The sequence below is a fragment of the Salvia splendens genome, chromosome 6 (assembly GCF_004379255.2).
Source record: "Salvia splendens isolate huo1 chromosome 6, SspV2, whole genome shotgun sequence".
In the NCBI taxonomy this organism is placed as follows: Eukaryota; Viridiplantae; Streptophyta; class Magnoliopsida; order Lamiales; family Lamiaceae; genus Salvia; species Salvia splendens.
Window position 1 is genome coordinate 10,783,331 of NC_056037.1, and position 15,261 is coordinate 10,798,591.

General features: G+C 43.6%; 1 protein-coding gene and 2 long non-coding RNA genes across 4 annotated transcripts; 2 read left to right on the plus strand and 1 right to left on the minus strand.

Moving 5' to 3' along the window:
* LOC121809378 lies at positions 1-2,644 on the plus strand. The gene is made up of 4 exons (XR_006052261.1): positions 1-170; positions 779-1,640; positions 1,721-1,946; positions 2,052-2,644. It is a non-coding gene; the product is annotated as an uncharacterized LOC121809378 (long non-coding RNA).
* A 1,418-nt stretch (positions 2,645-4,062) lies between these two features.
* LOC121807261 lies at positions 4,063-5,950 on the minus strand. Of its 2 annotated transcripts, XR_006051783.1 has the most exons (4): positions 5,906-5,950; positions 5,546-5,603; positions 5,086-5,438; positions 4,063-4,964 (listed from the first exon to the last, which is right to left on the minus strand). It is a non-coding gene; the product is annotated as an uncharacterized LOC121807261 (long non-coding RNA). The 2 variants fall into 2 exon arrangements; XR_006051782.1 differs by having other exon boundaries at positions 5,086-5,603.
* Positions 5,951-13,784: 7,834 nt separating this feature from the next.
* LOC121809719 (ethylene-responsive transcription factor 3-like) lies at positions 13,785-15,060 on the plus strand. Its single transcript, XM_042210486.1, has one exon. It carries the CDS (start codon positions 14,035-14,037, stop codon positions 14,719-14,721), a length of 687 nt encoding a protein of 228 aa, XP_042066420.1. The 5' UTR covers positions 13,785-14,034; the 3' UTR covers positions 14,722-15,060.
* Positions 15,061-15,261: the final 201 nt, after the last annotated feature.

A 15,261-nucleotide genomic window follows, 5' to 3' on the forward strand; every position in this document is an offset into this window, starting at 1 on the left:
CTCAGCCCTAGGCAACTTGTTCTCCGCCTTGCACAACTGGATTACCAAATTGCGTCGATCTCTTCCCGGTGAGGTGAGTGTTGGTGGTCGATTAGCAGTATCCTCACCTCAACGCAGACCACGTTTCACTGATTCGTGACATTACACTGATTCGTGGGATCTCCAATAAGGTCAGACCATTGATATTCTGGTTTATGTGAGCTTATTCTTCAAGTTTGAATCTTTACGTTCTTTTGATTTATTATTTTTTAAGTTCAAATTCGAGAATAAAAATCTGAACTTGAAGTTGAAAATTCAAGCTTGAATCATCAATTAAGGGAATAGCATTTTGGGTGTGGTGGGATTTGAGGATATTGTTGAATTCTGGTGGTTTGCTTATACTTGCAGGAGGCTATCTTACTTTGATTTTGAGATATAGGTCAGTAAAGGGTTTTATTTGTATCATAGTATAGAATATGGGTCCAAGCTGATGAATACAAAGTATCTGTAATTTGGGATTTTTTGGAGGGAGGGTTGGTTTTAATTGAAAATTGAGATCTCATGGTATGAAATTTGGGTCCTTGTTCGAGATGGGTTTGATCTAACATTTTTTTTCTACCTTAATTTTGGATGTTGTTTGGGTCACGACGCTCTCGATTATAAGCAAAATTTTATGTTCGAAAGCTCTGGGAACACTGTTATTTGTTTTTTTTATTTTCCTTATGTGTCAATCCTTGATTCTGACCTGCGTTTTTACAATTTATTCGTTCACTAATAGAGGGACCTTAGTTAATTGCAGGTTGTTTCTAATCACTTGACGAACGGGTTGGTTTTCTCCCGCAAACACGCATCTGTTCGTTCATTTCCCTAAAGTTAAGGTAATATTTTTTTGGGCGTTTGTTGAGTGTTTGTTTAGTTTAGCTCAGATTTGAAGTGTTCTCTATATTGTTATTTTTTAGTCATTGTAAGTTGAAATTGTGGGTTATTTGTGTCGACTCTATTGTGCTTTCTGTCCCAAAATGCACTCGTGAGATGTGCCGAGCACTCGCCGGTTGGGTACAACAAATCAATTTATGATTTCACTCCATTATACAACCTATTTCGGTTTCATTCAGTTGTTTGTTTTGAAGAAATTGTTGCCCGACCATTAATTACGCTCGAGTCCACATGATGCTTGAAGACATAATGTCCTCATACCGCGTCGAAACCACTAGGTTGATAATTAGATTTCGCAAAGCAAGAACTGAACGCCGCAAACGCCGAATACTAGAACACGCACGCAAGTACAGTGTCCTCAACAAAATCCCTGATCAAATCAAACATTTGGACCGGCTCGTGCATGTCACAGAAGCAGATTGCATTGCAAATCTACGGATGGATTGCAACACGTTTGGAAAGTTATGTCGGATTCTAACCGAGCGTGGGGGATTAAGGATTGGTAAATGCTTGGGTGTTGAAGAACAGATTGCTATATTCTTGGGAGTTCTTGCACACCACAACAAAAACCGAGTGCAACGTTTTGCATTTTGGAGATCGGGTTCAACCGTTTCCCACTATGTGAACCAATTCTAGGTGCGGTTATTAGTCTACACATTGACCTACTAACTCAACCGACACCGGTGTCCGAGGGTTGTACTGACCACCGCTGGAAGTGGTTCAAGGTAAAAAAAACGCGCTACATATATGTATTTATGTCAGATTGTAATGCTAAGCTTACTGCAATATTTAATTTTTGATATAGGGTTGCCTGGGGGCCCTCGACGAGACACACATTAATGTTTTGGTGCATGCTACTGACAAACCTAGGTATCGAACGCGGAATGGTCAGATTGCTATCAACACCTTAGCGGTCTGCGACCGCAATATGCAATTCATATATTTCTTACCTGGATGGGAGGGATCGGCAGACGACTTATGTGTACTGCGGGATGTTGTGGCTCGGCATAATGGGTTTAAGGTTCCCCAAGGTACTTTATTTTCTGCAATGTGTTCAACACATGGGATTTTTTGTTATAGCTGCTTTGGTTATCTCAATTGTGGAGTCTTATTGCCTAGTTTTGACTCTTCCATAGGATGTTATTACTTGTGCGATAATGCGTACGTGAACAACAACGGCTTCCTAACACCGTATAAAGGGGCCCGTTATCACCTTAAGGAGTGGGGTCCAGGTATGCAGCCCCGCAGAACCCAAATGAACTATTCAACATGAGACATACGAAAGCCAAAAATGTGGTCGAGCGTGCTTTTGCGGTCCTTAAAATGCGATGGGGCATCTTACGCAGTGCATCATACTATCCCATCAAGACAGAAATCCGACTAATAATGGCGTGTTTACTCCTGCATAACTTTATTAGACGGGAAATGGTAGTAGACCCCGTTGAAGCTGAGATTGAGGGCACGATCCCTCCCACAACAATGGATGAAGAAGGTGTTGCACAAGACTACGTACAATTTGTAGAACCCTCCGCGGAGTGAACAGCGATGCGCAACAATTTGGCTTTGAATATGTGGAACAACAAATAGTGTTGCTTGGTGTCGTGCACTTGTTGAATAACTGAATTTATTTTAACATCAACAACTGTGAACTATGTTGAAGTTATAAACTTTCAAAATTTGTGTTTTTTTTTTCATGCTCTAATTTGGGAAAATATGATTTTTGGTGTCATTGAGAGCTATGTTTGTTCTCATTGCTGTGTTAGATAATTGTGGTGGCAGGTTTAACATCGTTTGTGTGTCTTTGTTTTTGTTTTTACAGTCACAAGATGTACTCCCGAGGTCCCTTGGCAGCAAACATTCCCGAATGTGGGTGCGGTGCAAGGAAAATGGAGCTGCACCGCGCAGGGAAGTCCGCTGCGAACGCTGGACGTTACAATTTGACATGCCCAAGCTATGAGTGTAGGCAAAAAAAAATTAGATAAGTTTAAATCGAGTAGTAATATTTAGCAAAAAATTTAATTCAAGCTATGGGTGTAGGCAAAAAAAAATTAGGCAAAATTTAGACGGCAAAACTTATGGCCAAAAAAATCGAGTAGTAATATTTAGCACAAAAATTAGGCAAAAAATTAGATAAGTCATTTAGGGATGGGTAGGTACGGTATACCTTACCGAAACCACCATACCGTATACCTTACCATAAATTCGGTTTGCGAACAAATCATACCTTTACCTTACCAAAATTTTCGGTATACCGAAATTCGGTATACCTTATTTTCGGTATGACTAATTTCCATACCGATGCAGACCTCATTTTTGGTATACTGTACCAAAGTTCAGTATACCTTACTTTCAACATCAATGAAAATGGATAATTTGAGTTTTTAGAATATTATTTATATTTTATTCTAAAAAAATATATATATATATATATTACATATATTTTATTCAAAATTATATTTATATTTCACAATAAATTTTATAATTTTAAAAATATATAAAATATATTTTATACTATTAAATTTATATTTTACGGTATATACCTTTATTTACGGTACATACCGAACTTCGGTATGAAACGGTATACCGCGGTATATGAAAATTCATACCGTTACCTTACCGAAAGATTTCGGTAAGGTATTATACCGTACCGAAAATCACGGTAGACCAAAAGTTCGGTATTTTTGATATTTTTTCAGTACGATAAAATCGGTATTTCGATATTTTTCCCCAGCCCTAAAGTAATTTACACGAATCAAACTATGAGTTTAAATTCATATACAAAAAGTACTAGTTTTATAATTTAATTACCTCCTTTGAATAATTTTAGACACGAGTGAATATTTGAGTTTATATCAAAAAGTACTCCATTTTACAGCTAATTACTTCATTACATATTTTATGAATTTAATATGACATTTTCTCCTTTCAAATCTTCTGCAGCTTTTCTATTCTCAAACTTTATTCAGCCCCTCCATATCATTCAGCTCCAGCGATTTAGTCTTCAATTGTATTGATTTGGGAAGGGCTAAAAATTGTTTTCAGTAATATCTAACAAAAATTTAAGTAGAAAAATATTAAAAAAAAAATTGTTGGGAAGGGCTTAATCCCCGCATTCCCTCCTACTGTGTCCGCCAATGCTATCAGTGATAACCAATATATAAACCTAATCATTATACAAAAGTATATTTCAATCATATGTTAGGTTGCCAAAAACAATAGGTGCAACCATTGTATAAGCATACACATCCTTACACATAATTGTGCAAGCCAGCGTGTAAGCAAACACACCATCACACTCCCAAAAATCAAAATACAAGTTCTGAGTTATGCCGCATTACACACCAAAAGCGGACACAAATAAGCCATATTTGGCAAAGTATTCACATACCTAAAAAGAAGTCTTGTAAACCCAATCAGGAACACCACCCCAGACATCAATTACCATCGCGGTTCTGTTCCAGGAGCATCGTCACATACCCTAGACGAGCATGTGCAGGCATCCCCATAAACACCTCCAAGAACTGCTTCTTGACACTCATAATGTTGCATAGTTCATACTTCTCTTTTAGTGTCAGCCGGTCGACGGTGCCAAGCTTGTCGAACACCTCCTGTCGTGCCTTACCCAAATCAAACTCGTATCCAATTCTCGAACTCATAACATCCAGACGTGAGTTGGTCTCTGCAAGCAGCTTCGCCAGAAAATCTATGAGAGCATCATCAGCAGACGCAGCTTTGCGTTTCTGTCCAACAACCTAGGTTGTAGACGCTGCCTTTTCTTCTTTGCCAGAACTGTAGTCGTTAATGTCATGCTGTTCAGCAACTGGAGTTGTGACATCGATGGGAACATCATCGAAAAATGGATAGTAGTCGTTCTCATTGCACTCACTGATCGTGGCTGGTTCTGTGGCTGGTCGTCGACGCAATTCTTCAGCAGCCTTGTCAACCTGTTCAGACCCACCTCCACTTGCCCGATCCACTCCAAAAATGGTCTTCCATGTCTCCCATATTGGCTAGGATTTATTCCGCATGCCCTTGGCATGCTTGTCCGCCTGTATTCACATAGGAAGTACTTTAAAAGTCCATTTCAACACACATAAAATCAGCTAAGTATGTCAAAATTTCACACAAAAGTCCATTTCACACCAAATTGAATTGTCAAAATTTTCACACCTGGACAATTTGCTTCCATTACTCATCATCGCAATCGATCCTATGATCGCCATCGGGGTTGAATCCAATGCCAGTCCTTGATAGGATTTTCCTGAGACTGCTGTAGCTCTTCTTCCAAGCAGAAATCTTGGAGGTTATATGTGGGGTACCTTGGATGTCTGATTTTGGAAATTCTTGGCGGATAGTGTCCTCAATTTTTTGGAGATACCCAGCGCGAAATCCGTTGTCGGATTTCCAGCCACGTGCAACGAGGTCAAGTAAACAGGTAGCCAATATCTCCTCTTCGCGGGCTATCCACATTCTACGTGAACGATCTCCTTTACGAAATTTCTGTCGAGGAGCACCATTTGTCCCTAGGCAACAACAGCAGAGTGGAAGTGAACAAAACTCAGGCATTGAACATGAATATGAAGACTTAAAAATGGCTTCTTTGATGTGTGTTTCAACAAATGTAACAAACCTTGACTACTTGTCCCAATTCCACAGACGAGGGATTGGCGTTTTGGGTCAGGCATAACCTATGCAGGCATGAAATAAATAGAAAACATTCAGCAAAAGACATAGGAGCAGTAGGAAGCATGATTTGGGGATTAGGGCACCAGTAATTTAGATGACCCAATTTGAGTACACACAGCAAGGGTAACCTCAATAATAACTTCTCCCTCCCACAATCCCCACCCACCATACTATCATTAACCAAGATTTACAGCGCATGAACATCATACAACAACACACACAACTATAATGTAGATGTAAGAGGTACGAAGAAACCCTCAAAGACAATTATAAAATGTGAAAGTCGAGGGATATTGGAACGTACCGATGACCGATTGAAGAACCGATTCGAAAATGCGAGGTGGAAATGTGAATTCCTCTCTGCTGTAGCGGCTCCTATTTGTAGGTACTACTGACTAAAATACAAATAAGGCGCCCAGTTTGTTGGTTTCGCGCGTACCATTTAATTTTGCATGTTGAAATAAGGGTATTTAGGTCAGAACACCCCATCTTTGATTAAAGAAATAATTTACACATTTCCAAAACTGAAGACAATTCAAGAACACCGAAGGCTGGTTTACATAATCATTTAGGTGGGTCCTACCATTACAAATGAGACCAGGATTAATTTCTTAGCTTTTCATATGAAGACAAGCGAACGCCTCCTTAAATTGTTGCATTTTCTACTTCGGTTAGTCGCTGGTCGAGTAGAGTGTGTTAGGCCATCCACAACGCTGTCTCTATACCGTCTCTTAAACCGTCTCTTAACTACTATTTGAGCACTATTTGAGGGCCCCACTGTCCTTTTTCCTCCATCTCTTAACTAAGAGACGGAACCTGCAACGCTCCGTCTCTTAACCGTCTCTATACCGTCTCTTAATTACTATTCATTGAAATTTAATTTATAATTTTTTTAAAAACCCAATTCAATTTAAACAAACACACTTTATTAAAATTAAAACAATATTACAACTTAACATTAAAAAAAACGAAGACATAATTAAAATTCTAAAAAAATAAAAATGACATAATTTAATCTTCTCCGCCAAAGTTTTCCCAAATGTGCTCAATTAGATCCTCTTGGAGTTGGGTGTGGGCGCTAGAGTCGCGTGTCCTTGCCCGAATAGCCAACCGTTCTTGTATAGATGGATGCGCTCCACTTCGCGGCGGACTACTTGCGGTTGAGCTTCCGGGGGATTCGGGGTCGAACCAATTTCCGGCATCGGGTCCTTCGTCTCGGACAATCATGTTGTGCAAGATTATGCACGTATACATGATGTCGACTATGTTCTCCATGAACCACATACGAGCCGGGGCTTTGATGATGTTGAAGCGCGCTTGGAGAACCCCGAACGCCTTCTCCACATCCTTGCGCGCAGCCTCCTGCTTCTGCGCAAAAAGAGCCTGCTTTGGGTTCGCTGGCCTGCCGCACGTCTTCACGAAGGTCGGCCACTTCGGGTAGATGCCGTCGGCGAGATAGTACCCCATTTTATACCGCCGGTTGTTGGCGACGAAGTTGATGGCCGGCGCTTTACCATCCAAAACTTCGGTAAAGAGGTCGGACTGTTGGAGCACGTTTACGTCGTTGTTCGAGCCAGGGACCTCGAAGTACGCGTGCCAGATCCAAAGTCGGTAGTCGGCAACGGCCTCGAGTACAACGGTTGGGTGGGTGCCTTTGTGGCCGCTCGTGTAGGAACCCCTCTAAGCCACCGGGCAATTCTTCCATTGCCAGTGCATGCAATCGACACTGCCAAGCATCCCGGGGAATCCGTGCACTTGTTCGTGCAGGTTGAGGAGGAACTGACAATCCTCCGTGGTTGGCCTCCGGAGAAATTCGTCACTGAAGGCTGCCCGGACGCCTCTGCAGAAGTTGAGCAAGCACAAGCGCCCAGTGCTGTCTCCGATGTGCAGGTATTCGTCGAATATGTCGGCCGTTTGTCCAGTCGCAAGCTGCCGGATGGCTGCAGTACATTTCTGCAGCGTCGTGTGGCTGGGACGACCGACCGCGTCGAACCCTTCTCGGAAGAACTCCTCCCTGGCCGCCAAAGTATTCGCTATGTGGAGAAATAGCGGTTTCCGCATGCGGAAACGGCGACGGAAATAGGTATCTCCCCAAATCGGGTTATCGCAGAAGTAGTCGCGTACTAACCGTGCGGCGGCTTCCTCCCGGTTCCGATTGATGTATTTCCGGGAGCGTCGTGGGGGTGGTGCGGCTCCTCCGCCTCTCGTCGTCGATCTTCTTCGAGTGATTGTTCCATTAATTGGCGCATTTGCTCAAAAGGATCCATTTGTTTGAGTTGATTGAAGATGGAAATTGGAGTGATAGAGAGGATTTGAGAGGAATAGATGTGTGTTTGTGTTTGAAATGAGTATGGAATAGAATTATTTATAGAGTAAAAAAATTAAAAATTTAAAAAATGAAAATAAATATTTAACGGTAATATTACCGTTTGAAAAAAAAAAAATTTTTTATTAAAAATCGATTTTTTTTTTTAAAAAAAATGAATTATTGCGTCATCAGTGACGACGCCCACTCGCGGGCCAGCGAGTGGGCGTCACGCACGCATGGGGACGTGCCACGTGTCCCTGGCGCGTGGCGAGACATCTCGTCTCGTGTCTGGCCGAGACGAGCTACGCGACGAGACGGGCGCGAGCTGGAGACGAGATGGGCGCTGCAATGCGTCTCGCGGGGGTCTCGTCTCTCCGAGACGAGACGCGAGCCCGGCGCGAGACGCGTTGTGGATGGTCTTATAGTTACATAGCCCTAAGTATGCATTTTTAATAATTCATTTGTGTAATTTCTTAACATAAACACATTATTATATACTAGTACTCCTATTAGCACTTTAAGAAAGCCTACGACAAGCCCATTAACGCTGCTCCTAGAAACTTTATCGGTTTGGTTGGGTTGTCAAGATTGATTTTATATTAGTAAATGATTTATAGTAGGAGTATTAACTAAAAATTGAATTCTTAGTTTTTTTTTCTATTTTATTCTCTTCTGATTTAATTTACTAATTTTTTAGTTCTTCTGCTAAATGAAACTCTTTACTTAAGCTAAGACTTAAGGGAGAGTATTTAATAAAAATGGAAGAGAAAAAGATATGGAAAAATATGAAACAAAGGTGAGAACAATTAATGATTTATAACTTATAAGGGTATCCACTATGGGACCGCCGCGCCTATAGCCCCGGCGGGGGCGATCCCGGGGCGGATTATAGTGTAGGCGACGTCCGCCCCGGGGTGGACGGCCATTCTGCGAAACCGGGGCGAGGACGCGCCGGTCGGCCTTTCGCCGCGCCTATAGGCGCACTGGCTCCCCTCGAATTTTTAATTTTTTTTTAAAAAAAATTAACTCTATAAATATCACTCCTCCACCACTCATTTTTTCACCATTTTCACACACTCTCCCTTCATTCACTATCTACACTTTCACTCTCTAAAAATGCTTGGTGGAGACGACGAATCACCCGACTCGCAGGAGTCGGGCTATGGCGGCAATCCTTCACAGCCGTCGGGCAGCTATCCTTCACAGCCGTCGGGATATGGCGGCTATCCTTCTCAGCCGTCTGGATATGGCGACTATCCTTCTCAGCCCTCGGGATAGGAGGGTCTCCGTCCCAGCCGTGGATTTGGAGTCAATCTCCCCCGCCTTGGGCATCGTGTCCAAACATTCCTCCATCTAAGTCGTGGAGGTCTTCTCCAACGCCCCAACCTTTTCAGCGGAATCTAAGTCGCTCCGCGTTTGGAGATTACAGACCCAACCTCGACGCGCTTAACCAGCCGCGTCCTGAGTCCCCTTTCCTATCCAGCCAATCTCCTTACACCGAAGCAGATCAAGACGCTCTGGAGACCATGATGGGTCTGCTCAGTTCCGGCATCCCGGATACTCCTGCAGCACGGGTGAAAACGCCCGTTTCGACCCGAAGCAGTGGCAGGGGCGGTGGCGGTGGCTCGGGCAGCTGGGCAAGCTCTACACCTAAGCGGAGTCCATTGCCGCGGCAATTAACTTGTTTTCTAATTATTTACATTGCGATGATTTTAATTATACCTGATTGAAACAAAAAACATTTTAAAATGAAAATTGATTATAAAATTTGGGAGCTATTGGAAGTGTCCACCATAGTGGCGGAAACAAATTTTTGGAGCTGTGGACAATAATTTTAGGGATGTGGACAAAAACTGGGGTGGGACTATTGGGATGTCCGCCTTATCGTGGACACTCTAAGTGGTACAAGAGCACTGTGAATAAAAAATTTACGACAAGGAGAGTCGACTAGTTAAAAAATAACTTACAAATAAAGGGTTTGAAAAATGAGTATAACATTTTCCTGAATTTATATTTTTTAAATAAATTTTGTAATATTGCAATCAAAACGTCACTTGTTTTTAAATTGTAACATCCTCAATTTTTCAGCAAAATTGGAATATTGTAAATGCAAGAAAAAAAATGACATTGGTAAACTATTGATGAATAGGAGCTGTACTAGATGTATTTTTTGAAACAAAAAAAGCACAAACTGAATATTTAATATTGTTGTGGTGTAAACGAAATAATGAAATAAAATAGTTGTAGGTTGGGGGTTGGAATGTAACTATGCTCTACGCGTGAAGAGTTCTTAGAGCATCCACAATGGCGCCTAGCGCACCGCCTAGTTGAGGCATTGTAACCGCCTAGCGGTTTTCCGAAAAAAAATCGCCTAGCGCTAGGTGATATACGGGCGCTCGGCGATGCACTGGGCGATCCGCTCGGCGCCGTTGCAGGGTCCGGATCACCGAGCGCATCGCCCAACGGATTTTTTTTAATTAATTTTCGAAACACTATATATACGCGCTTTGCACGTCATTTTCATTCGCACCACTTGTTTTAACGAGTTTTCTCTCTATCTTAATTTCTGTACAAGAGCAACAACGCGAAATGGAGAACAACAACGAAGGTACTCTAGTGACGAGCGAGTCTCAAACTCCCCCGATACCCGTGGGAGGTGGATGGGGTCTGATGCCAGGGTACTACAACATGTACCCGTGGCAGGGGATGATGCCCGGGATGGCAGCCGGGGGGAATATGCCCGGGATGGCAACTGGGGGGAGTATGCCGGCGTGGCAGGGGGTACCGGGGATGCAACCCGGTATGCAGATGATGCCGGGGTAGGTGCCCGGGATGTAGATGATGCCGGGGGGGTGCCCGGGATGCAGATGATGCCCGAGGGGGGGGGGCCGCGATGCAGCCCCCGACAGGAGGGGTACCGGCGACGCAGGGGACGCCGGGGGACGAAAACGTCTATCGCCCCAATTTTGATTTTTCGACTGCTTCTTCGCACACATCGACCCCAACGGAGGCGCAGTTCACGCAATTTGAGACTTTTCCCTTAAAGGAGTTAGGGCTTGATATTCTCGGAGTTTCGGATACTCCCGTTCAAACGGGGGGAGCAGTGCGGGGTCGTCGCGCCCCAAAGAAAAAGGGCAAAGGGAAGATGGTCGGCGAGTCGTCGCAGTCGGGTGAGTACGACTGCTCGGTACGGAGGAGGTGGACGGATGTGGAGAACGTCGCGCTGTCCAAGGCGTGGGTGAGTGTTTGCGATGATCCCCTCACTTCGAACAATCTGAGGATCGTCAACTTGTGGGCTAAAATAGCAGCAGCCTACGAGACATTTTGCCCGGAGGGGAGGCAACGCACCGGGGAGGATTGTCAGAAGGCGTGGGACCGAATCAGGACTGCGGTCTCCCGATTTTCGGGCTTGTACACCAACGCCCTCCGCAAGCAGAGCAGTGGCCAAACGGAGGATGACTGCAGGAGGATAGCTGAGAAAGCCTTCCCCCAGCCCGGCTTGTATAAGGATTTCACCTACTGGAACTACTTTGTGGTGCTGAACGAATCCGAGAAGTTTCGATCAAGTGTCGACGCTGGCTGCCCGAAGAAGCAACGACTGAACTACAACGGTGATTACAGCGGCAGCAGCGGTGGTTCCCACGACCTCCCCGAGACGGCCCAGGTGATCCCCACCCCTCGTTCGTTCGCTCGCCGACCTCGCATGGCTAGGCAAAAGCGGGTGCAACGGGAGGCGAGGAGGGTCGCCGGGGGTTCCCAGGAGGTCCAGTCGGCATCCCCCTTTGACCGCCAGTCTACAGAGGATCTCAAGTTCTTCGCGCGTCAACAAACGCGCGCTCAGATGGTCAAGACGTTAGCCGAATGGCAGACGGCGATGGACACCGAGGAGAAGAGTTTTCTTCACGCATTGCTCGTGAGCATGCGTGACGATTTGGGTGGAGGCGGCGGCGACGGTGGCCACGGAGGCGGCGACGGCGACGACGGAGACGAAGAGTGAATTTTTTAAATTAATGTACTTTTTTTAAATTAATGTACTTTTTTTTTATTTTATTGTACTTTTTTAATTAATGTATTTTTTTAATTTTTAATAGTATTATTAAATTTTCCTGTATCTGTGTCGTAAATTTAATTCCGTATGTTGTGTGATTGTTAATTATTTGTTTTATATAATTTTGAGTGATGTGGCTAGGCTATGGCTGGGCTATTTGCTTGTCTTGATGATGTGGCAGGAGGATTTTTAGGGCTGATGATGTGGCAGGAGGAGTTTGTGGCTAGACTATGGCTGAGGTATTCGATCATCTCCAATGGCGGCGAGCGGGCCGGCTAGCCGATTTCCGGCGCTCGCCGAACCATTCAAACCGGCGAGCGCCATTTCGGCAAAAAAATCGGCGAGCTCTGGCCGATTCGCGAGCGCTCGCCGGTCTGCTCGCCACCATTGCAGGCTCAGGACCGGCGAGCAATCGACGAGCGAATTTAATGTTTTTTTTTTAAATTTTCGAAACACTATATATACGCGATTTGCACATCAGGAGTCGGCGCGCAAGGACGTGGAGCGCGCATTTGGTGTGCTCCAGTCTCGATGGGCGGCAATTAGGGGTCCAACGCTTTTGTGGCATATCGACTGCATTGCTGATATAATGTACGTCTGTATTATCATGCACAACATGATTGTCGAAGATGAAGGTGTACGACTGACGAGTTGGGCCAACGACGATAATGAAGCCGGTCCAAGCCACGACATAGCCGCCCCCAACGTACGAAATGGGGTCCCACACGATGAAGTCGGCCTCCTCCATGCACATGCCGACATGCGCCAAACGGATGCTCATATTCGACTCCAAAAGGATTTAATTGAAGAGTTGTGGGCGCGGATGATTGAACGACGTTAGTTTTTTTTAATTATGTAATTTTTTTAAATGTACTTTTTTTAAAATTTAAATAAAATAATTATATTTTCCCGTATCTGTGTCGTAAATTTAATTGTGTATTTTGTGTGATTGTCAATTATTTGTTTTATATAATTAGGGGTGATGTAGCTAGGCTATTGCTGGTCCTGATGATGTGACATGAGGATTTTTAGTACTGATGATGTGGTAGGAGGATTTTTAGTACTGATAATGTGGCAGGAGGAATTTGTGGCTGGCCTATTGCCGGACGAAAGCCAATGGAGATTCTCCTATCGTGCGATGCTCTTAGTTAATCAATTAGTATTCAAACAAAAACCTAACCACTGCCTTCACACGTAGACCACCTAAGACAACTGGATAAGGATCATTTGCCAAACCTTCGTATTTTTTATTTTTAATATTTTTATTCTATAGTATATAATAATTTTTATTATAGTGTTAAAATTCTATCAAATTCTAATGGATATGGTAAATTTGAAAGCAAAATAGTAAATTATGAATTTTTAATATTCTTTATTATATCATTTTGTGATAACATGGCAGACGTTGAACAACGATCATGGTGGAAAATTTAGCGGCCGTAAGATTATTTTCATTTGCAATGGAGGCAGCTCCACTATAAATTACTCCAGCATGAAGCAAAACACTTCCAAATATCCTCTCCCCTTTGATTTTAGGTATTTCTTCATTCCATTTAATGCCATGAGATTTTCTTATATGGTAAATAAACTTGTATTTTGATCCTAAAAACGAATAAGGAAAAGGAAAATAGAGAGAATTGCAAAATGAATCAATTGAAATTTGAAGGGGTGGTTGGTTTGTGTTTGTGGGGGCGTGCGATGTGAAAAGGAAGAGAAATCGATAAAGCAATTCCACCACCCCCTACCAGCCTACCTCAAATACCATAGAAAAATCACTTTTAGACAAGGAAAAATAAAATTAAAAATAGAATAACCGAAAAAAAACAAAACATTGTGCTCGCCTCCCAACCCCTCTCTTTTCAACACACCACACACAGTAGAGAGAGAAAAAAGGAAAAATTATTTATCACAATCAAATCTCATTTCCTCTCTCTATGGCGTTGTTTCCTCTGTAAATATGTGTTCTTCTCATTTTTCTCTCTCAAAGAGTAATTTCTAATCGCTTGAGAAAACTTTGTATTTTTAGTTTTTATTCTTTTTCCCCAAAATTTTCGGTGCTCATCTTTTAATTTGAGCCATGCGGAGAGGCAGAGCGGCGGCGAGGCAGGCGGCGGCGGTGGTTCCCGGCGTGGAAACCAACGGATCGGGAGGATCTAAGGAGATCAGATTTCGAGGCGTCAGAAAGAGGCCGTGGGGGAGGTACGCCGCCGAGATCAGAGACCCTTGGAAGAAGACGCGTGTCTGGCTCGGCACCTTTGACTCGGCTGAGGATGCCGCTCGCGCCTACGACGCCGCTGCGCTCTCTCTCCGCGGCCCCAAGGCCAAGACCAACTTCCCCTTGCCGCCAAACGGCGCCGTTTATCCAGATTTCAACCCTCAAAACCCTAATCAGCCGCGTATTAATACTACCCCCAACGATCCGTTCATGGGCTGCCGGTATTACCCCCAGGACCAGCACATAATCGCGCAGCAGCGGCCGACGTCCAGCGGCATGAGCAGCACTGTGGAATCCTTCAGCGGGCCGCGGCAGCTGCCGACGCAGCCGATTGTGCAGCAGCAGAGAAGGCATCCGAGGTCGCCGCCGGTGGCGCCTGATGATTGTCACAGCGATTGTGATTCGTCCTCATCCGTGGTTGATGACGCCGACTGTGACATCGCCTCCTCCTCTTGTAAAATGCCCATGCCTTTTGATCTTAACATGCCGCCGCCGGGAGACTCCGTCGCCGACGTTGACGACTTAGCCTGCACCGCTCTCCGGCTCTGAGCGGTTTCCCTCCGCTGATAAATGATGTACTTGTCATTTGGAAGAGATTCACTCATTCACCCATTTGGTTAAATTACTAAAAAAAAAATTCTATTCTCTTTTTCGTTTTTTTCTTTTTTTGTTTTGCTTTTATTTTGCGGAAAAAACCCCAAAAAATCCCAAAAAAACAAAACAAGGAGAGAGAAGAAGAATGCTCATAGACGTGGGTGAAGACTGACGGTGTCTTACAAACTCCGAGCCTCGTATTTTACGAGTGTATGTTGTTTGCAGAGAATTTACTTTTTTTGTATTTATAATCCCTAATGTTATCCATAATAGAAGATACTATTATGATTGGTATATGAGTGTGTTCTATTTGTTTCATGCTCTCTACTATATTTGTATGCATATACCATATCTGTTGTTTCACTCCTTATTTTGCACGCAGACGTGTTTTTTAAAGCCTTAGATTATATTAGTTCACTACTTGTTTCATCTGGTCCGCGTTAAATATGGGAATTTTATGTCTTTTAGCATTTTGAGAATTGTTTTTTGAATCTA